General features: G+C 44.5%; 1 protein-coding gene across 1 annotated transcript; it reads right to left on the bottom strand.

Moving 5' to 3' along the window:
* Positions 1–17,825: 17,825 nt before the first annotated feature.
* ZSWIM3 (zinc finger SWIM-type containing 3) lies at positions 17,826–21,650 on the bottom strand. The gene is made up of 2 exons (XM_040434847.1): positions 21,134–21,650; positions 17,826–20,241 (listed from the first exon to the last, which is right to left on the bottom strand). Exons 1-2 carry the CDS (start codon positions 21,286–21,288, stop codon positions 18,165–18,167), a joined length of 2,232 nt encoding a protein of 743 aa, XP_040290781.1. The 5' UTR covers positions 21,289–21,650; the 3' UTR covers positions 17,826–18,164.
* Positions 21,651–21,790: the final 140 nt, after the last annotated feature.

Raw genomic sequence — 21,790 nt, 5'->3', positions numbered from 1 at the left:
ATGCTTTTAAAAGACTGTATAAGACCTGTAATGTCATATCTAACTATATATGCTGATTTGGCCTGTCAGTGTCCCTTTAAGCCCTCCAAAGGGGTGGTAACAAGTTTGTTGGATTTTTATGAAGGTGATGAACGTGCTGCTGCAATTTCAGAGCACATTTTACATGTGATAAGATCTGTGGATATGACGTCAGCATATTCTGCTGACAATGCGAGTGTGAACTTTGGTAAGCATAATGGTGTGTACAGAATCTTCATGCTATCAATGGTCTGATATTGCCAGCTGGCTGTCCAACTCATACACTTCATAATACAGCTAAAAAGGCTTCAGGTGTCTTAAACTGGGACGTGGAAAGTATAATTTTGAAGTTATATAATTACTTCTCAATATCAGCCAAGAGAGTTGCCACACTGAAAGAAATGTTTGACCTCGAATGGTCAGAACTTCTTCGACATGTACCAACAAGATGGTTGTCTCTTTATCCAGCAATCGAGAGAGTTTGAAAAAATTGGCCAGCTGTAAAAGCTTACTTTCAAAGCATTGGTAAGGACGAAACACCTAAGGTGATATGGCAATTCCACCGGTTCTGAAGCAGATGATGACCTCAATACCGATGTTATATGGTCAACAATTTTCATGGAAAACGGCCAAACCTCTTGAAAGTGGTTGCTTTTGTCATCAGCATTCCATGTTCAAATGCAGCAGTTGAAAGAGTCTTCAGCATGATGGGATTGTGCTGGTCTGATACAAGAAACAGATGCAGCATAGAGCTAAGAAAATCTGAACTCCAGGTGAAAATCTATTTTGACATGGACGGTCACTCTTTTTACAGCTTTCTACAAGAAGTGACAAGAAATACACATGTAGGCATTAGTGTTAAAACAAAAGATACTGAGCTTGTGCCATGTAGTCTAATGTGGAAGAGTTTGGTGAGCTGAACTAGAATAGAGATAACTTACTGTATTGTTACTATTATGTTTATTTTCAAGAATATATTGTAGAGTAATATATTGGTTATTTATACATTAAGAAATATGTGGAATTGTTTTGCAGTCTGTTTATTATGGTTGGTAAAGTATTCATATTTTGTAAAAGTTCCTGTTCATTAATAAAAAATAAATAAAATGCATGCAGGTTGTGCTCAGGTTGAGAACATTTATGCCTCGCTTCAGGCTCTGATTGCACAGCGCGCAAACCACTTGTGTCTTGTCGTCAGCACATTGTCTGAAGAACTGCCACGCCAGGAAACTCCTTGGAGCTGGCTTTGGTGTGCTTGGTCCCTTGCTGCGTTGGGCAGTAGGAGGCGTACTGTCTAGGGTACGGCCGCTCCGCTTTTGCACCCTGCTCCCTCCTCTGCTGGTGGCTCTGTGCGACCACCGCCTCTTTCTCCGAACTACACAGGTCACTCGCATGACCATGTGGGATCGAGGACCTCATCGTCTTCCACCCAGTCTTGACCCCTGCCCTCCTTGTCGGTCTGCACACTTTCGAAAGCCACAGCAGTTGGCACCTGTGTTTCGTCATCATCCGAGACGTGCTACGGTGGTCCTCCCATGTACTCATCTTGAAACATAAGTGGTTGGGCATCGGTGCATCTCGTCCACTTCTGGGGCAGGATTATGTGGATGGCCCTGGGAAACCCTGCTAGCAGAGTCATCAAAAAGCAGAAGAGACTGCTGCATGACTTGGGGCTCAGACTGCTTGGCTGATTTGCAAGGGGGTGAGGTGAAAGACTGATGGACATCAGCTGCAGGTGCTAACTCTGATATTTCAGCAGGAAACTGGGTGGGAGACAATGTGAAGGAACTGGAGGCACTGTCAGCAACCCAATCTACCATCACCTCTACTTGTTCTGGCCTCACCATTCGTAGAGCCGCATTAGGCCCGACTAAATAACGCTGAAGGTTCTGTCGCCTACTCACACCTGAGGAAGGTGTTTCACTTGTGCGTGTAGCTGGCACAGATCAACCACGTCCTCTCGCTGCAACAGGAGTTCCACCAGCAGCACCACGACCGGAGCCAGGTCCCTTATTCAACGCTCTCCTCATTCTCCGCAAATTTAGTATTTGGGCCACAATGGGTGTTTTTTCAATAACAGAATATGACAGTAGTATCTAACGCTTGTATTTCACACTAACAGATGCAGCAAAGGCTGCAAATTTAGTATTTTGCCCAAAAAGGGTGTTTTTTTAAAACCCAGAAAATTATTGCAGTATTTCAAGCTTAAATTTCACACTGACAAGTGCTGCATAGGCCCCAGATGGAGGGTATTGTAAAAAATGGGTGTTTATTTTAAACCCAGAAATCTATTTCAGTATTTCAAGCTTATATTTAACAATGACAAATGCTGCAAAGGCCACAGATGTAGGGTCTTGCCAAAAATGGGTGATTTTTTTTTAAACCCAGAATATAATTGCAGTATTTCAAGCTTCTATTTGACTGTCACAAATTCACATATGCTGTGCTGGTGCACTGAACTTGCATAAAATGGCCGCTGTCGCCCACCTAACAGACGGATAAAAGTTATTATTCTGTGTCACTGGACTCAGGACAGGGTAAAAAGATTGTGCACTGCACCCACAGAACTAAATCTAGGTAGATTGCTGAGTTAACAAGCACTTCTGATTAAAGTTTCTTTCCTATTCTGTCCCTCACAGCAGCAGCATCCTCTCCCTACACTAAGCACAGCAGAGCAGAGTGACATGCAGCGCTATGTGACTCCAGCTTATATAGAGGCTGGGTCATATGCTGCACTGGCCAATCACAGCCATGCCATTAGTAGGCATGGCTGTGATGGCTTCTAAGGGCACAGAGTTAAACGCTTGTTGATTGGCTGCTCTGCAGCCTTTCAAAAAGCGCCATTAAATCACCGAACATCGAACCAAAATTTTTACTGAAAAGTTCGGGTTTGGGTGTGGGGTCCAAAAATCCTAAAGTTCGGTACGAAACCGAACTTTACAGTTCGGGGTTCGCTCAACCCTAATTATGTGGCAAAAATATATAAAAAAAATTTTTTAAAATATACAAATAAAATAAAAAGGAATAAAAATAAAGTAAAATACAAAAAAAAGAAGAAAAAAAAAAGAGCTAAATAATATAGTGTTCATTGTCCTCCAACAGACTTTTTATGACCTCTTGGGGGACATATGTGGCAAAAATATATTTTAAAAAATAAGTAATAAACCAAATGAAAAAATATATATAATACAATAAAATATTAACCACCTCAGCTCCCCTAGCTTAAACCCCCTTAGGGCTCTTTCACACTTGCGTTGTCCGGATCCGTCGTGCACTCCATTTGCCGGAGGTGCCCGCCGGATCCATAACAACGCAAGTGAACTGAAAGCATTTGAAGACAGATCCGTCTTCAAAATGCGTTCAGTGTTACTATGGCACCCAGGACGCTATTAAAGTCCTGGCTGCCATAGTAGTAGTGGGGAGCGGGGGAGCAGTATACTTACAGTCCGTGCGGCTCCGGGGGCGCTCCAGAATGACGTCAGAGTGCCCCATGCGCATGGATGACGTGATCCATGCGACAAGTCATCCATGAGCGTGGGGCGCCCTGACGTCACTCTGAAGCGCCCCGGGAGCCGCACGGACGGTAAGTATACTGCTCCCACGCTCCCCACTACGCTTTACCATGGCAAACAGGACTTTAGCGTCCTGGAAGCCATGGTAACCATTCAGAAAAAGCTAAACGTCGGATCCGGTAATGCGCCGAAACGACGTTTAGCTTTCAATGGGCATTAATTCCGGATCCGGCCTTGCGGCAAGTGTTCAGGATTTTTGGCCGGAGCAAAAAGCGCAGCATGCTGCGGTATTTTCTCCGGCCAAAAAACGTTCCGTTCCGGAACTGAAGAGCCCCGACGACGGAACTCTATGCCGGAACCCAATACGCAAGTGTGAAAGAGCCCTTAATGACCAGACCACTTTTTACAATTCTGCACTACACTACTTTCACGGTTTATTGCTCGGTCATACAACTTACCACCCAAATGAATTTTACCTCCTTTTCTTCTCACTAATAGAGCTTTCATTTGGTGGTATTTCATTGCTGCTGACATTTTTACTTTTTTTTATATTAATTGAAATTGACCGAAATTTTGCAAAAAAATGAAATTTTTCACTTTTTGTTGTAAAATTTTTCAAATAAAACTACATTTCTATATAAATTTTTCTCTAAATTTATTGTTCTACATGTCTTTGATAAAAAAAAAAAATGCAATAAGTGTATATTTATTGGTTTGGGTAAAAGTTATAGCGTTTACAAACTATGGTGCAAAAATGTCAATTTACGCACTTTGACTTTCTGAGCACCTGTCATGTTTCCTGAGGTTCTACAATGCCCAGACAGTAGAAACACCCCACAAATGACCCCATTTCGGAAAGTAGACACCCTAAGGTATTCGCTGATGGGCATAGTGAGTTCATGGAAGTTTTTATTTTTTGTCACAAGTTAGCGGAAAATGATATTTTTTTTTTTCTTACAAAGTCTCATATTCCACTAACTTGTGACAAAAAATACAATTTTACATGAACTCACCATACACCTCACGGAATACCTTGGGGTGTCTTCTTTCTAAAATGGGGTCACTTGTGGGGTATTTATACTGCCCTTGCATTTTAGGGGCCCTAAAGTGTGAGAAGTAGTTTGGAATACAAATGCGTAAAAATACCCTGTGAAATCCTAAAAGTACTCATTGGAATTTTGGCCCCTTTGCGCACCTAGGCTGCAAAAAAGTGTCACACATGTGGTATCGCCGTACTCGGAAGAAGTAGGGCAATGTGTTTTGGGGTGTATTTTTACATATACCCATGCTGGGTGAGAGAAATATATCTCTGTAAAAGATTATTATTTATTTATACAAAGTTGCCATTTTACAGAGATATTTCTCACACACAGTATGGTTATATGTAAAAATACACCCCAAAACACATTGCCCTACTTCTCCTGAGTTCGGCGATACCACATGTGTGACACTTTTTTGCAGCCTAGGTGCACAAAGGGGCCCAAATTCCAATGAGTATCTTTAGAATTTCACAGGGCATTTTTTACGCATTTGGATTCCAAACTACTTCTCACGCTTTAGGGCCCCTAAAATGCCAGGGCAGTATAAATATTTTTTATTTTTTGGCACAAGTTAGCGGAAAATGATTTTATTTTTTTCTTACAAAGTCTCATATTCCACTAACTTGTGACAAAAAATACAATTTTACATGAACTCGCCTAGCCCCTCACGAAATACCTTGGGGTGTATTCTTTCAAAAATGGGGTCACTTGTGGGGTATTTATACTGCCCTGGCATTTTAGGCGACCTAAAGCGTGAGAAGTATTTTGGAATCCAAATGCGTAAAAAATGCCCTGTGAAATCGTAAAGATACTCATTGGAATTTGGGCCCCTTTGCGCACCTAGGCTGCAAAAAAGTGTCACACATGTGGTATCGCCGTACTCGGAAGTAGGGAAATGTGTTTTGGGGTGTATTTTTACTTATACCCAGGCTGGGTGAGAGAAATATCTCTGTAAAAGACAACTTTTCCCATTTTATTTATACAAAGTTGTCATTTTACAGAGATATTTCTCTCACCCAGCATGGGTATATGTAAAAATACACCCCAAAACACATTGCCCTACTTCTCCTGAGTACGGCGATACCACATGTGTGACACTTTTTTGCAGCCTAGGTGCGCAAAGGGGCCCAAATTCCAATGAGTACCTTTTAGGAGGGCATTTTTAGGCATTTGGATTCCAGACTTCTTCTCACGCTTTAGGGCCCCTAAAATGCCATGGATGCCATGGCAGTATAAATACCCCACATGTGACCCCATTTTGGAAAGAAGACACCCCAAGGTATTCCGTGAGGGGCATGGCTAGTTCATAGAATTTTTTTTTTTTTGGCACAAGTTAGCGGAAATTGATTTTTTTTTAGTTTTTTCTCACAAAGTCTCCCTTTCCGCTAACTTGTGACAAAAAGTTCAATCTTTCATGGACTCAATATGCCTTTTAGCAAATACCTTGGGGTGTCTACTTTCCGAAATGGGGTCATTTGTGGGGTGTGTTTACTGTTCTGACATTTTGGGCGGGGCTAAATTGTGAGCAACCCTGTAAAGCCTAAAGGTACTCGTTGGACTTTCGGCCCCTTTACGCACCTAGGCTGCAAAAAAGTGTCACACATGTGGTATCGCCGTACTCAGGAGAAGTAGGGCAATGTGTTTTGGGGTGTATTTTTACATATACCCATGCTGGGTGAGAAATATGTCTGTAAATTGACAACTTTGTATAAAAATTTTAAAAAAGTTGCCATTTACAGAGATATTTCTCACACACAGCATGGGTATATGTAAAAATACACCCCAAAACACATTGCCCTACTTCTCCCGAGTATGGCGATACCACATGTGTGACACTTTTTTGCAGCCTAGGTGCGCAAAGGGGCCCAAATTCCAATGAGTACTTTTAGGATTTCACAGGGCATTTTTTACGCATTTGGATACCAAACTACTTCTCACGCTTTAGGGCCCCTAAAATACCAGGGCAGTATAAATACCGCACAAGTGACCCCATTTTGGAAAGAAGACACCCCAAGGTATTCCCATGAGGGGCATGGCGAGTTCCTAGAATATTTTTTTTTTGGCACAAGTTAGCGGAAAATTATTTTTTGACATTTTTTTTTCTCTTACAAAGTCTCATATTCCACTAACTTGTGACAAAAAATTAAATTTTACATGAACTCTCCATGCCCCTCATGAAATACCTTGGGGTGTCTTCTTTCCAAAATGGGGTCACATGTGGGGTATTTATACTGCCCTGGCATTTTAGGGGCCCTAAAGCGTGAGAAAAAGTCTGGAATATAAATGTCTAAAAAATTTTACGCATTTGGATTCCGTCAGGGGTATGGTGAGTTCATGTGAGATTTTATTTTTTGTCACAGGTTAGTGGAATATGAGACTTTGTAAGAAAAAACTAAAAAATCAATTTCCGCTAACTTGTGCCCAAAAAAAAATAATCTTCTATGAACTCGCCATGCCCCTCAAAAGTGATCTTTATAGCGCCGCAGCGATTTTACGGTGTTTTTGCAGTAATCAGAAAAAAATAAATTCTGTCACTGCTCTGGGGTGGACTGAACGCAAGTGTGTGCACAAGATCAGGTCTGATCGGGCGAACACTGCGTTTTTTGTAGAGCCTATAGAACATGTCCTATTCTTGTCCGCAATTGCGGACAAGAAAAGGCATTTTCTATATAGTTCTGGCAATGTGCGGATCCGCAAAATGCGGAAAGCACATTGCCGGTGTCCGTGTTTTGCGGATCTGCAAAACACATACGGACGTCTGAATGGAGCCTTACAGGGGGGGTGATCAATGACAGGGGGGTGATCAGGGAGTTTATATGGGGTGATCAGGGGTTAATAATTGACAGGGGGGGTGTAGTGTAGTGCGGTGATTGGTGCTACTTACAGAGCTGCCTGTGTCCTCTGGTGGTCCCTTTTGCTTGGATCGACCACCAGAGGACACAGGCAGCTCTGTAAGTAGCACCAGTGTCCTCTGGTGGTCGATCCAAGCAAAAGGGACCACCAGAGGACCAGGTAGCAGGTATATCAGACGCTGTTAACAAAACAGCGTCTGATATACCTTTCAGGGGTTAAAAAAAAATTTAAAAAAAATCGCATCTACAGCCTGCCAGCGAATGATCGCCGCTGGCAGGCTGTAGATCAGCTCGTTTACCTTTCGATCCTGTGAACACGCGCACACAGGAGCGCGCATTCACAGGAAATCTCGCGAGATGACGCGCCGATGCGTGTAGGAGGAATAACCAGGCCGCCCGCAGGACGCATCCCTGGCGTGGTCGGGAGGTGGTTAATAAAGTACAAAGAAAAGTAAAAAGAAAAAGGTGCAAATTAAAAAGAAAACAGTCAGTGTCCCGCAAAGGTCTTTTTATGACCTCTTGGGGGATAGTTCATGTAGCAGAAATATATTAAAAATGAAGTTAAAAAAGAATAAAATTCATAAAAAGAAAAAACACCCACACCAATCAAAACCGTCACCATTACCGTCCTATTCACGTAAAACTATACATATTATATAACAAAATGGCCTACACAAAATAGGGAACTAATTATAATTATTTATTTTGGTGTCAGTTTCCATATTTAAAGAATAAAGAGCTATAGTTTGAAATAAAATACTTTAAAAAAATGTTTTGTACAGTTTCCCCCAAATAAAACTACAAAAAAATAAATTATAAAAGCCCTATTTGTCACGTAAAAAAGTGGTGCAAAAATTATTTTGGTAGTTCAACAAAAAAGTGTTTGGTCATTAAGGCCTTTCAAGCCTGGTTATTAAAGAGTTAACCAATGAGCTCCTTCCCCACTAGTAAGGCCTCATTCACACATACATGGATTTTCACGGACCACGGTTCGCGAAAACACGTCCTGCCGAGTGCACGGCGTCATTGGTTGCTATGACGCCGTGCGCTTCGTGCCGCTGTACAGTAATACACTCGTATGATCTATACGAGTGTAGTACTGTACAGTGGCGGCAGCACGAAGCACACGGCGTCATAGAAACCAATGACGCCGTGCACTCGGCAGGACGGGTTTTCACGGACTGTGGTCTGTGAAAATCCACGTATGTGTGAATGAGGCCTAAGTTAAATCGCTTACTGGTTATTGCAGGGCCTCTATAACGGCAGGAGGCGGTAATAACCAGAGAGCGCCGTTGTCATGCCCCGCTCTGACGATGTGCGGAGGTCGGCCATTATAGCAGCACAAGTTTAGTGTTTGTTTTGGAGCCGTGCTGGATCCGCCTCTCATCAGGTGCACTGGGTGGGGTCATTAGTTTAAATAGCACTCCATCCCAGTGCTCTGAGCGGATTATAGGAATCATTGTGGTCTTGGAAGCTAGGAAGGAAGGTTGTCTGTTCCAGCTCAGAAAGAGAAGCATGATTTCTAGTTTGGTTGTTTTGTGTCATCTCTCCCATCCAGGTTCTGTGCGAGCAGGCTGCTCCTATTTCCCCTCTTCACCATCTTAGGGAATTTAGGGTGTTTCAGCCCAGGCACGGGAACACATCATACCTACCATAAAGGTCTGCATGTGGGCTGAGCAGTGCAGGGAAAGAGATCAGGGATTAGCTAGGAGGTGACCCTTCCCCTGTCTCTCGCCCAGAGCCTGGTTGGTGGGTTATCTGTGAGTCTGAGTGCACGCCCGCCGTGACAGCCGTCCTCTGCAGTGAAGGAAAGCGCTTACTGGTTATTGCAGGGCTCCTATAACTGGGGATAAGAGGCAGTAATAACCAGTGAGTGCCAGCCTCTGCTGTAAAGGAAAATGCTGATTTATGAATAGGAGGCAGGATGGAGGGAAATGTCGCCACTTTTCCGGGAAAAATTATTTTTAACCAGTTCCTGCAGCATGGACCCTGAAACATATTTAGTTTACCGGTAAATGGCTTTCCAGGAGTCCGGAATGACAGCATATATGGCAGAGGTTATGGGTTTACGACACTGTTGCAGAGTTGAAATTACCTTATCCAAGAGTCCCTTCTTCCTCAGGATCCAGGCAGACAATATCAGTTTGTTAAGATTTGGATGTTCCAGGGGCCCTTGTAATAACAGGTCTTTCCTGTATGGAAGGGGAAACTGATCTCTGATCGACATTTCTCTTAAGATAAGGTACCAGGCTCTCTAGGGCCAGTCCGGCGCTATCAGGTTCAGAGTCGTAGAGCCGGATCTCATATTTTTTTTTTTTTTAAGATTGCCGGGATCAGGAGCAATGGGCGAAAAGCGTGTGCTAGGTGAATATCCCACTCCTGAGCCAGAGCATACACTGCCACAGGGGCTTAGAGAAAAGAAACAGTCCAGCTGTGAATTTTCCTTTGACGCGAAGAGATCTATCTCTGGTCAGCCCCATTTCTGGCAGATCTGTTGGAATACTTGTCTGTTCAGACTCCATTCTCCTGAGTCGATTCTGCGACGGCTTAGGAAGTCTGCCCTGGAGTACTGGGATCCTTTCAGGTGAGTTGCTGAAATGGACCGGACTTTCTGCTCTGCCCATGTGAAAATTTGTTCCGCTAGACCTTGAAGCAATGGACACCTGGTCCCGCCTTGTCTTTTCAGATAACACACCGTTGTATTGTCCGACAAGACTCTGACATGCTGTCCCTGGAGAAGGTGCTCGGCTGCTTTCAATGTTTTTAGCACCGTTTTAAATTCCCTGTAGTTTGAGGACCTTAGCCTGTCCTGAAAGGACCATGTGCCCTGAAAGAAATGTTCTTTTAAATGGCCCCCCCAGCCTCTGAGACTTGCATCCGTATTGACTGTCATAGCTGGAGTTGTATTCCAGGGAACACCTTTCTCCAAGTTCTCGGTAGTTATCCACCAGGATAGAGAGTTCAACACCATGTACGGCAGCTTTACTTTGAAGTTGAGGGAGCGGTGGTCTCTGTCCCAAGCTCTCAATACTGTTTCCTCGAATGGAATTGAGCCCAAGGCACAATCGAAATACAGGAGGTCATTAGCCCCAGGATCTGCATCTCCTCTCTTAAAGAGGACCTTTCATCAGAAAATAGTGTGTTAAATTCTTATACGAATGTATATAAAGTGAATGGGCACTCTGATAGGTGGAGTCACATACAGAATCAATATCCAATTGGATCAATTTAATAACACAATATAAAACACTATAAGTATAAAAATCCTAGCATGAATGACCATATGGCATAAAGTGAATAAAATATTGGCACTATATGATAATACAATAGTTAATATTGACTGATGTTGGTCCGACAATTGATATCGTCACAATTGTTCAGTGGACTATAAAATGTTCATATTAAAAAAGAAGAAAAAAGAAAAAAGAAAAAAGAGAGTCCAAAGTTCTTCAACGTGAATATGAATATATATTGTTGTACAGACTCACATTTGAACTGGCAGAAAATGATGATGGTAGTAATTGATATTGTTATTTCTCAATACACGATGGTATATGTTGGTGATACCGCACACAGACGATTTCTATATTAAATCTTTCCAAGAATAGATTTTTGATAGATAACAGCAGGTAGTGATTGCATAGATTTTACTCAGCTCTTGGTATGAGCAGCTATTACTCACAGTTAGCAGCTTCGATTCGTGGCGTCCCACGAGCTGTCCTTATGTAGTGAGGTTGCTTCTTAATTAAAGATTTTTCGTACGGTTGGTATACCGAATCTTTATTCTTTCTGTTGGAACACGGCTGTGTGGAGCTGTAACACACGCGGTCCCAATTTTCGAGCTGGTTTCCTTTGGCGTTCCACGTGTCTCCAAACGTGCGGAGCTTGCTGAAATACCTGCTATAAACCGGTTGTTTGCAGGCTGTGGATTCCGCCAGTGGATTTCTTTAGTGAAGCGCTTCACTTATGGGCCATCTAGTCGATGTTATCCAACATAGGCCGGCTGTTTAAGTCTGTGACCGAAGGTTACCGCCAGACGCGTTTCGGGGACTATACTCGTCTCCTTCCTCAGTGGCCGGCCTATGTTGGATAACATCGACTAGATGGCCCATAAGTGAAGCGCTTCACTAAAGAAATCCACTGGCGGAATCCACAGCCTGCAAACAACCGGTTTATAGCAGGTATTTCAGCAAGCTCCGCACGTTTGGAGACACGTGGAACGCCAAAGGAAACCAGCTCGAAAATTGGGACCGCGTGTGTTACAGCTCCACACAGCCGTGTTCCAACAGAAAGAATAAAGATTCGGTATACCAACCGTACGAAAAATCTTTAATTAAGAAGCAACCTCACTACATAAGGACAGCTCGTGGGACGCCACGAATCGAAGCTGCTAACTGTGAGTAATAGCTGCTCATACCAAGAGCTGAGTAAAATCTATGCAATCACTACCTGCTGTTATCTATCAAAAATCTATTCTTGGAAAGATTTAATATAGAAATCGTCTGTGTGCGGTATCACCAACATATACCATCGTGTATTGAGAAATAACAATATCAATTACTACCATCATCATTTTCTGCCAGTTCAAATGTGAGTCTGTACAACAATATATATTCATATTCACGTTGAAGAACTTTGGACTCTCTCTTTTTTCTTTTTTCTTCTTTTTTAATATGAACATTTTATAGTCCACTGAACAATTGTGACGATATCAATTGTCGGACCAACATCAGTCAATATTAACTATTGTATTATCATATAGTGCCAATATTTTATTCACTTTATGCCATATGGTCATTCATGCTAGGATTTTTATACTTATAGTGTTTTATATTGTGTTATTAAATTGATCCAATTGGATATTGATTCTGTATGTGACTCCACCTATCAGAGTGCCCATTCACTTTATATACATTTGTTTAACCTGGTGAGTAGGGTGTCGCACTAGTTTGGAGCACCTATACATCACCAACACAGGGGTGAGCCGTCCTATACCTTTTAGTTCTAAATTCTTATACGACCTTATGGTCTCACTGATGTCCGGACACTTTTTTTTCAAATGGACCCCCCGTTTGGCCGCTACGTTCTCAGTTAATTTCGTCGCCTCATATGCAAATGAGGGACGAAGTTATAGTAGGCGTTGTTCTCTAAGTTCTGGTGGGTGCGGTTATGCTCTCCCTGGCAGCGAGCGCATCCAATCGCAGCGCCCCGCTCTTAGCCAGGGAGAAGGAGCTGAAGTTCTCGAGATTCGCGAGAACTTGAGCTTCTAGACATCCAGACCGAGCACCATCTTGGAGTCCCCAGCTCGATGCTCTGCACTGGGAACTCCAAGATGGCGCGGGGCGCTGCGATTGGATGCACTCGCTGCCAGGGAGAGCATAACCGCGCCCACCAGAAGTTAGAGAACAACGCCTACTATAACTTCGTCGCCTCATTTGCATATGAGGCAATGAAACTAACGGAGAGCGTAGCGGCCGAACGGGGGGGGGGGGGGGGGGGGTCCATTTAAAAAAATAAATAAATAAGTGTCCGGACATCAGTGAGAGCAGCCCCATAAGGTCGCATAAGAATTTAACACACTATTTTCTGATGAAAGGTCCTCTTTAATGAGTGGGACTTCTTCTTGAATAACTCTACCTTTCTTTTTATGTTGACCTGTTTCCACACGGGAAGAAATGAATATTGTGTCACCGTGTCCAGGAGAGTACCCAGGAACTCTTTCTTCGTGCCCGGTAGAAGGTCTGTTTTTTTGTAATTTATGATCCACCCCAGGTCTTTGAATACAGACAATGTTTGATAAATGTCTCCCTCCAGCTTCTGTACTGAATCTGCGATGAGCAGGAAGTTGTCCAGATAGGGTATGATCGTAATTTGACTCTAACGAAGATAGGCCATGATTTCTGACACAACTTTTGTAAAATAGGCGGGGAGCGGATGAAATCCCGAATGGCAAGCACTGGAATTGGTAGTGGAGAATCTTCCTATTACTTTTGATCTCGAACCTTAGATCCTGTCCTGGTTTTGGCTCACAATCATTGATGGAAATCACGGATATGTGAATGAGGCTTTATACACTTAGGGGAGATTTATCAAACTGGTGTAAAGTAGAACTGGCTTAGTTACCCATAGGAAAAACTAATGAGTTATCTCACCAGGAAAAATAAGTGATGGCCAGTTCGCCAACGAACACATGCGGGCTGCCATCTTAACTCACAAGTCCGGCGATGCACAGGTAAGCCCTTACCTGTGCCTGCGCCGCGAGCCGGTCTAAAACAAATGCGGTCACCGGGAGCAGGTAGTTCCGAGAACAGCCGCCGGGGGCCTTCATCGGGCTGTTCTCGGAACTGCCTGCTCCCGGTGACCGCATTTGATTTCAGACCAGCTTACCTGTGCATCGCCGGACTTGTGAGTTAAGATGGCAGCCCGCATGTGTTCGTTGGCGAACACTGCAAACTGGCCATCACTGCTCAAGGATGGTCAACAAAGTCAAAAGGAAGAGGAGCAGTTACATAATAAAACTTAACTTTTAATATATTCAAAAAATACTCCCATAACCGGGAGTTAAAATACCCCCTTTACAAACATATATAGACATACAGGTGCAGGACCTAAATTAGTGTGCCACCTAGAAAGCAGCGACACACCAGGCTAGGTGTATACCACCCAGGGCCTAATAACACGCCAAACTAGTGCATGCAGCCCGGGGCATAAGGTCCCTGATCCAAGTCCCAAAATTAGACGCCCGGACGTTAGGGACACTATGTAAAAACACGGAATGGTCTTACTGGTTTAGTTGAGAACCTCACTCTTCACAAGGTGTGGAATGTTTTAGTGCTGCCTTAATGCCGTCTTCCTGTTCTGTCAGCAACCTTCGGCACTCCAGCTGTGGTGAAACCACAATTCCACGCATGCACACTTGCTTGACTGTTCTCAGAACTCCAGTACAAGTGAAGGGCGCATGCTGGGAGCTGTAGTTTCGCAACAGCTGGAGTGCCGGAGGTTGCTGACCCCTGGTCTAGCAGTTCTGAGACGGCTGCAGGCATCCCCAGGGCTGAACGGCCGACTCTGGTCTTCACTACTGAGCACTGAAGCAACACGAAGATACAGAGAATAAGGGCTCATTCACACGAACATGTGCTGCAAGTTGCCGTATTGTGGCCCGTATCTGCGGATCCACAATACATGGGCACCGTTCCATGTGCATTCCGCATCACGGATGCGGACCCATTCACTTCAATGGGTCCGCAAATCCGGAGATGCGGAACGGAAGAACAGAAAACGACGGAAGCACTACGGAGTGCTTCCTGGGGTTCCGTTCCGTGCCTTCGCAAAAAGATAGAACATGCTCTTTTTGCGAAGCGGACGGATCGCGGACCCATTCAAGTAAAGGAGTCCGCGATTCCCATGCGGCTGGGCCACGGTCGGTGCCCGTGCATTGCGGACCGCAATTTGCGGTCCACAGCAAGGGCTTCACGCGGTCATGTGAACAAGCCCTAAGGGACAGGGGAGAACACAGCAGAGGTGAGGACTGATTCCCCATCACAGGGATCAGCTACCTTCAGTACTCCAGCTGCTATGAAACTACAACTCCCAGCAAGCAAATATGCTTGGCTGTTCTACACTCCCATAGAAGTGAATGGAGCATTCTGGGAGTTGTAGTTTCAGAACATCTGGAGTGCCGGAGGTGGCTGATCCCTGCTTATCCCAGCGTTTCATAAATAGGAGCCTTAGGGCTTAATCAGACGAACTTAAGGGCTCCGCGCCCGTGCTGTGGACTGCAATATACGGGCACTGGCTGTGTGAACTCCATGCCGCGGTGCGGACCCATTCACTTGAATGGTTCTACGATCTGCAAGATATGGCAAAGCATAGGACATAGCCTATTTTATGCTGTGCGGAGGTACGGACCCGAAAGCCCATGGAAGTGCTTCCTAGTGTTTCCGTGGGCTTCCGATCCGTGCCTCCACTCTGCAGATTGTGGACCCATTCAAGTCAAAGGGTCCCCATCGCAGCACGGAGTGCACATGGCCAGTGCCCATATACCTCGGAGCCACCATTTGTGGTCCGCATCACAGGCACGGCGACCATACGGTCATGTGAATGAGCCCTTATGGAGGATTCACACTGCACAATTGTGGCACCAATTATCAAGAACAAGCGTTCGTAGTAATAGGTCGATGTAAATGTGCTGCCGATCAACTGACGAGCGAGGAAAACGCTCATTCTTCGTTCATACAGCAAATTAAGTCATCGTTTCTGTGCTACCCAGAAACAGTGACTCTGTATGAGGACGAGCGATGGCATTAGCGATCATTCAGCCCCATACACTGGAGGAGATTTCTACATGTAAATGCAGCGCTGTCCTTTACAGGCAATTATCGGGACTGAACGGCCCCTGCCCGATAACTGCCTGCTCAGTCTGCACATGTAAATGCACCTTTACATGATAGAGCATTATATAGATTTGTGATTAACCTTGATACACTTTTCTAAATTCCTATGAAAGTTATTAAATTAATTACATAAAATAAAGCTCATGTCGGTACTTTTCTACCGACTCCCAACTCCACCCAAAACTAGCTTCCACACCACCTCCACAGCCCTGAATGCGGTAAGAAACAGACTTTTTAAATAAAAATATAACGTTTTTGTGCACTCTGAAGCCCATGAGCACATATTACTGGAAGTAAGCTACCAAGGAGAACAGCAGGCTACATCATATTGATAACATATAATGCCCTTAAAGGGGTTGTCTAGCTATGGTAGTCTTTCTACCTGCCCCCCCCCCTCACCTCACTGGATGTGTAGAGGGAAGCATACTTTGATTCCCCACTTCCGCTTTCTTGTCCCCACTTGTCTTCTTCCCAGTTGGATGGGGGTCACGTGTGCTGCTGCAGCCAATAACTAGCAGCAGCAGTGACGCGTCTCCCATGCGGCGATGACATGTGCCCCCAATACGACCCAGTGATGTGGCACGTGACCTCCGTCAATTCCAGAAGATGGCACAAAGGGAGCGGATGGCTAAGGGTACTTTCACACTAACGTTTTTCTTTTTCGGCATACAGTTCGGTCCTAGGGGCTCGATACCGGAAAAAAAGAACTGATCAGTTTTATCCCCATGCATTCTGAATGGAGAGCAATCCGTTCAGGAAGCATCAGGAAGTCTTCAGTTCAGTCTTTTTGACTGATCAGGACGGAGATAATACCGCAGCATGCTATGGTTTTATCTCCGGCCAAAAAAAACTGAAGACTTGCCCGAATGCCGGATCCGGCATCTTTTTCCATAGGAATGTATTAGTGCCATTTTTTTCCGGATGACACAGGAAAGACGGATCCGGCATTTCAATGCATTTGTAAAACGGATCAGGATACTGATCAGTCTTACAAATGCCATCAGTTGGCATACGTTTTGCCAGATCCGGCAGGCAGTTCCGGTAATGGAACTGCTTGCCGGATCACTCTGCCGCAAGTGTGAAAGTAGCCTAAGACCACAGTGGTGGAACAAAGGGGCATGAAGCAAACGGCAAGGAGCAAGTAAGTATGCTTCTTTTTGCATGTCCAACAAGATGGCGAAGGGGCGGCCAGAAAGGCTGCCAAAGCTGGACAACCCCTGTAAAAAAAAAAAAAACACACAGAACTTTACATAAAACGGTTGCATCAAACTGTACAGAACTTTTTCAAGTATTTTACTACAGTAGTTTACTTTATGTTCAAGTAGACGTACAAGTCGCATGGACAGCGTCCTACTGATACCAATACGACATTCGCACCGTTGTTCATACAGTTTTTTTTTTTTTTATGATGCAGATTTTACGATATGACACCTGAAATCTGCGCCAAATTTCCCACTGAATGAAAGCTGAAAAATGTACACCAAAATACACATGAAACTCATCCTCCACAGTACGCAATCCCAGACAACCAAATCAGCCTGGCTAAGAACGCTCCATCTAAGCTCCCACTAGCTTAAAGGGGTTTTCCAGGATCAGAAGAACATGGCCGCTTTCTTCCAGAAACAGCGCCACCCCTGTCCACAGGTTGCGTGTAGTTCTGCAACTCAGCCCCATTCACTTTAGAGGAGCAGATCTGTGATACCAGACACAACCGTGGACAGGTGTAGTGCTGTTTCTGGGAGAAAGCAGTCACGTTTTTGTAATCCTGGACAACTCATTTAACGTTTTATGGGCAACAGAGATACCCTTGTTTCAAGTGTTTCTCACGAGAGAGTTCCTATAAAGGGCATCTGTCAGCAGATTTGTACCTATGACACTGGCTGACCTGTTTCATGTGCACTCGGCAGATGAAGACATCTGTGTTGGTCCCATGTTCATAGGTGCCGCATTGCTGAGAGAAATTATGTTTCAATATATGAAAATGAACCTCTAGGAGCAACGGGGGCGTCGCCATTACACCTAGAGGCTCTGCTCTCTCTGCAACTGCCGCACCCTCTCCAGTTTGATTGACAGGGCCAGGTATTATGAAGTTTACACTCCCTGTTCCTGTCAAAGTAGAGAGGTTACGGCAGTTGCAGAGAGAGCAGAGCCTCTAGGTGTAATGGCAACACCCCCGTTGCTCCTAAAGGCTAATTTGCATATATTAATACATCGTTTTTCTCAGCAATGCGAGCACATATGAACATGGGACAGGTCAGCCAGTGTCATAGGGACACATCTGCTGACACATGGCCTTTAAGGTAATTGAAAGGTGCAGTTTTTGAAAGAAACAAGTTCACCAAATATCTACTATTGATCTGGACAAGTCATTTTCCACTCAGGTTGTTCAGGGTCCAACCGACACAGCTCGTAGCCAGAACCATTTTCGGCTTCTATTGGCTCTTTCTTCACCCATCGGTATGGGAGCTCAGTCGCCATATCTTGCATGGGATACTTTTTCTTGCCACTTGGGTCATTGTGCCACGTATCAACTATCATCTGTAACGTAGAAACCCTGACTTTCATTTCTGATGCATCACATCGCACAAGGAGATTACTGAATTCCTTCATCAGGCTCTTGATCAGGTGGATTCTTGCCATGGTTTCAGACTTGCTTTTAGTATGGTGCAGGACCTTACCATACAGCTTGGAGTCCAATATGGGTTTCACATAGTCCTTACGCCACCTGAAACTAACCATGTCCTCCTCTATTGGCTTTTCGTATTCATAAAGCATGCTCAATATATGACGACATGGCAATCTATAGCCCGTGTTAAAATAGCATGTACAGGAGTGGCCACTTAAAGACACCCTGTGGGTCTCTTCTAGGATCTGGACAGCAGTGAAATCAGTCTGCTCACTGATCAGATGAACGGATCTCTGAACTACTTCCCACTCTCTGACACACAGCTGAAAGCCAACGTCATTGCAGAACTCTTTCAGGGACAGTAACATTTTATTGGGCAGCTTAATTGGCCTCCAGACACCCAACGTAGGGCGCAGAATGGATTCATTGTCCAGAGTGCTCTTTTTATTTGATTGCCCGGTGTCCTTCATGGGTTTAGTGGAGACCTCGGAAACAGGTGGAGGAGCCTTAAGCGCAGGCAGGATCGGGTATAGTTTTTTTAGATTCTTTTTGGGTCGTCCTTTGGGAGCGTTCTTGGAACCACCCATCTCTAGCCCTTTGTTGATGAAACCATCTGCGGATTTAAGAAAGTCTTGGATAGCGTTTTCCATTGAGCTGTGTCTCGTCAAACAACTGGAGATGGCCTCATCGATCATGCCTATGCTCTCCATGTAAGTGCTGCAAGAATGCGCGCCTTTCTTTACATGCGTGTACCACAGAAGCTCATTGGAAAACCAGTCTTTGCAAAGTTTAGCATACAGATCTCGGTCCAATTTGTGCTCAAGTTTCTCGGCCAAGAAGTTTAGCTTCTGAGGAGTTGTATTGCAGACTGCTTCCTCAAGCCACTTATGAACACAAATCTTAAAGTCAGCGGGTCCTTTGATTTTTCTTTCAATGAGACGTGCAGTGTGATACACCGAGAGTAAGACCTGCACCGATGGAAATGCTTCCTTTAGAGGATCCATTTGCCCAAAAGCTACATCTATCTGGATAAACTTTACCTTTGGCCATTCAGAATTAAAAAGTTTAAACATTTCCAGCATTTTGGAGACGTTCTTTGCATTGTCTTCTTCTACAAAAGAAAAGTGAACTATTTTACACAGGCGCTCTTTGGTTTCCACTAGGAAAGCATACACAATGTAGCCATGTTTGCTGGAAACCCTGTGGAGCAAAAGGCTCTCTGGGAACTTTAGGAACCAGCTAGTCATGCTAGGTGTTTGAAAGGATAGCTGCTCTGGTTGGTTTTGACCTCCGGTGGTCAGTGAGGCTTGTGAGCCAGCATTTGCTTTTTGAAAGTCTTTCATGATGTTGTCGAGGTTTAAAATATCTATGGATAATGGTTGAGAACTGGAGTGTTCAATGGTAGCAGATGGACATTTGCTATGGCCTTCACCAATATCTTGCATTTCTACAGGCATATTACTCTGGGGCTCACATGGAGATGGAATCTCTTGTTGAACTGTGTCCTGGTCATTTTCCTTCTTGACAGACAGTAATGGACTTTTGTTGCAAGTCTTTTTAGAGGGGACCTCCAAGTCAGGTGGCTCATGTTCTCCTGCTTCAAAGGGATGATCGAGAGATGCTGGAGATGGGTTTGTCATATTAGAATGGACGTGAGTCAAACATTCTTCTTTAACCACCAAACAATCAAGGTCCATATCATACTGCAGAAAGAAATAGGCTGGACAGACACCATCTTGGGGCTTTCTTTTACCATTGTGCCTTTGGAGCTTGGAGCAACAAAACTTCACCTCTGTGAACCTGAAAAGCAGAAGTAAATGCATGACTACGTAGCTAATGAAATCTATCAACCAACTATAGAGAAACTAGGGGGAGAAGAAGTCATCGGTAACCAGTAGTATAGACCCCACGATGGCAGATGTTAAAGGTCACCAATTAACATCCTTCAGTTGACGCTCAGACTACCTGACCCGTTGGCTCCTTTCATACTGGAAAATAAAACTTGATTAGTTGAGAAAGTACCCAGTTAAAACTGCCTCATGCTCAACTGCACTATGCAGGTCTTAAAAAGTCTGCACCTGCCCTCCGCTGACCTCCATAGTGACTAAGATATCACTATGGATCCTGTGGTCATAAAATGTCACATCACTGCCATAACACCAAGGCGACAGGACAACTAGCGGCAGATTTAATTTTGCAAAGGTAGCATATTGCAATTTATTTTTGAAGATAGGGACGAATTTTTATTTTATTAAACTTTACTCTTGGACAAGCCCTTTAAAGAGATTGTCCAACCCTTTACGAGCGATTTTCAGGAGAGGCCATAATCCTTGTATCTGCGGGGGTCTGACAGCCCGCACCACACCACCACTGATCAGCTGTGGCACTACACAGATAGTGGTTGGGATCAGCACTGCAGTAACCAGCTCTGTCCAATGCACAATGGAAGGATCTGTGTAGTTCTGGCTCTGGGGGGGGGGGGGGGGGGGGGTCCTGCAGATCCGCTGATCGGTAGGGGTGCAGGATGTCGGACCCCCTGACAGCCATTCCCTGGAATAAAATAATACACTCTAAGTGGTCGTGTTACAGCTTTCCAAAATCCTAATCCAGATCTGCCTATATATGCAGTAATTGGGGGCAAGTGACGTACCCTAAGGAATTTTTTTACATTTTTATCTAATACAATCCTTACGTTACGTCCGGGCGTATACTGGTGCTGAAGCGGCTGTTGTGGTGCTGGACAGACACGCTGCTCTGAATGCTGTAGCTGGATTCGGTCTCGTCCTGGTACGCTGTAAAGCTCTCCTTGAAATCCTCATAGCTGGTGAAGCAGGCGCCACGCTGCATGGCGATCCAGATGATTGGGTTTCTTCAGGGATCTGATGCATTGGTACTTACATCCAGTCCAGATCCATCAGGTCTTCTATAGGTCTATAGTTTAGGAGCTGAACTTTGAGCTCCTATACCTGGCCTAGTTAGCTCCTGCCAGCTTGTGGCACCTGTAGTATGCCACAGACACTGACTCTATGACCTCACCCTCGTGCTCCAACAGATTTTAGCAAGCCATTGGCTTCCCCTTTAACGAGTTTGTTTTTATACTAACAAGGAGGCACCGCCCACAAACACTGACCAATCAGAAATACGCCTCCACAAGCCCCCTCAACATTTCACCAACCAATAAGTAGAACGCGCGGCACGTGACCAGAGAACTATCCAATCCGCAGCCGCATTGACTAAAGCGGAAGCTGGCGGTCAACTTAGCCAATAGGATCGAGTCATGGAGGCGGAGTTTAACCAATAGCCTTGCTGACATCGCTTTGTTGCTCCACGTCATTTCCGGTGTTTGCTT

This window comes from Bufo bufo, chromosome 6 (genome assembly GCF_905171765.1).
Source record: "Bufo bufo chromosome 6, aBufBuf1.1, whole genome shotgun sequence".
NCBI lineage: Eukaryota > Metazoa > Chordata > Amphibia > Anura > Bufonidae > Bufo > Bufo bufo.
The sequence above is the reverse complement of the archived record's forward strand: the minus strand, read 5'-3'. Positions and strand labels throughout refer to the sequence as shown.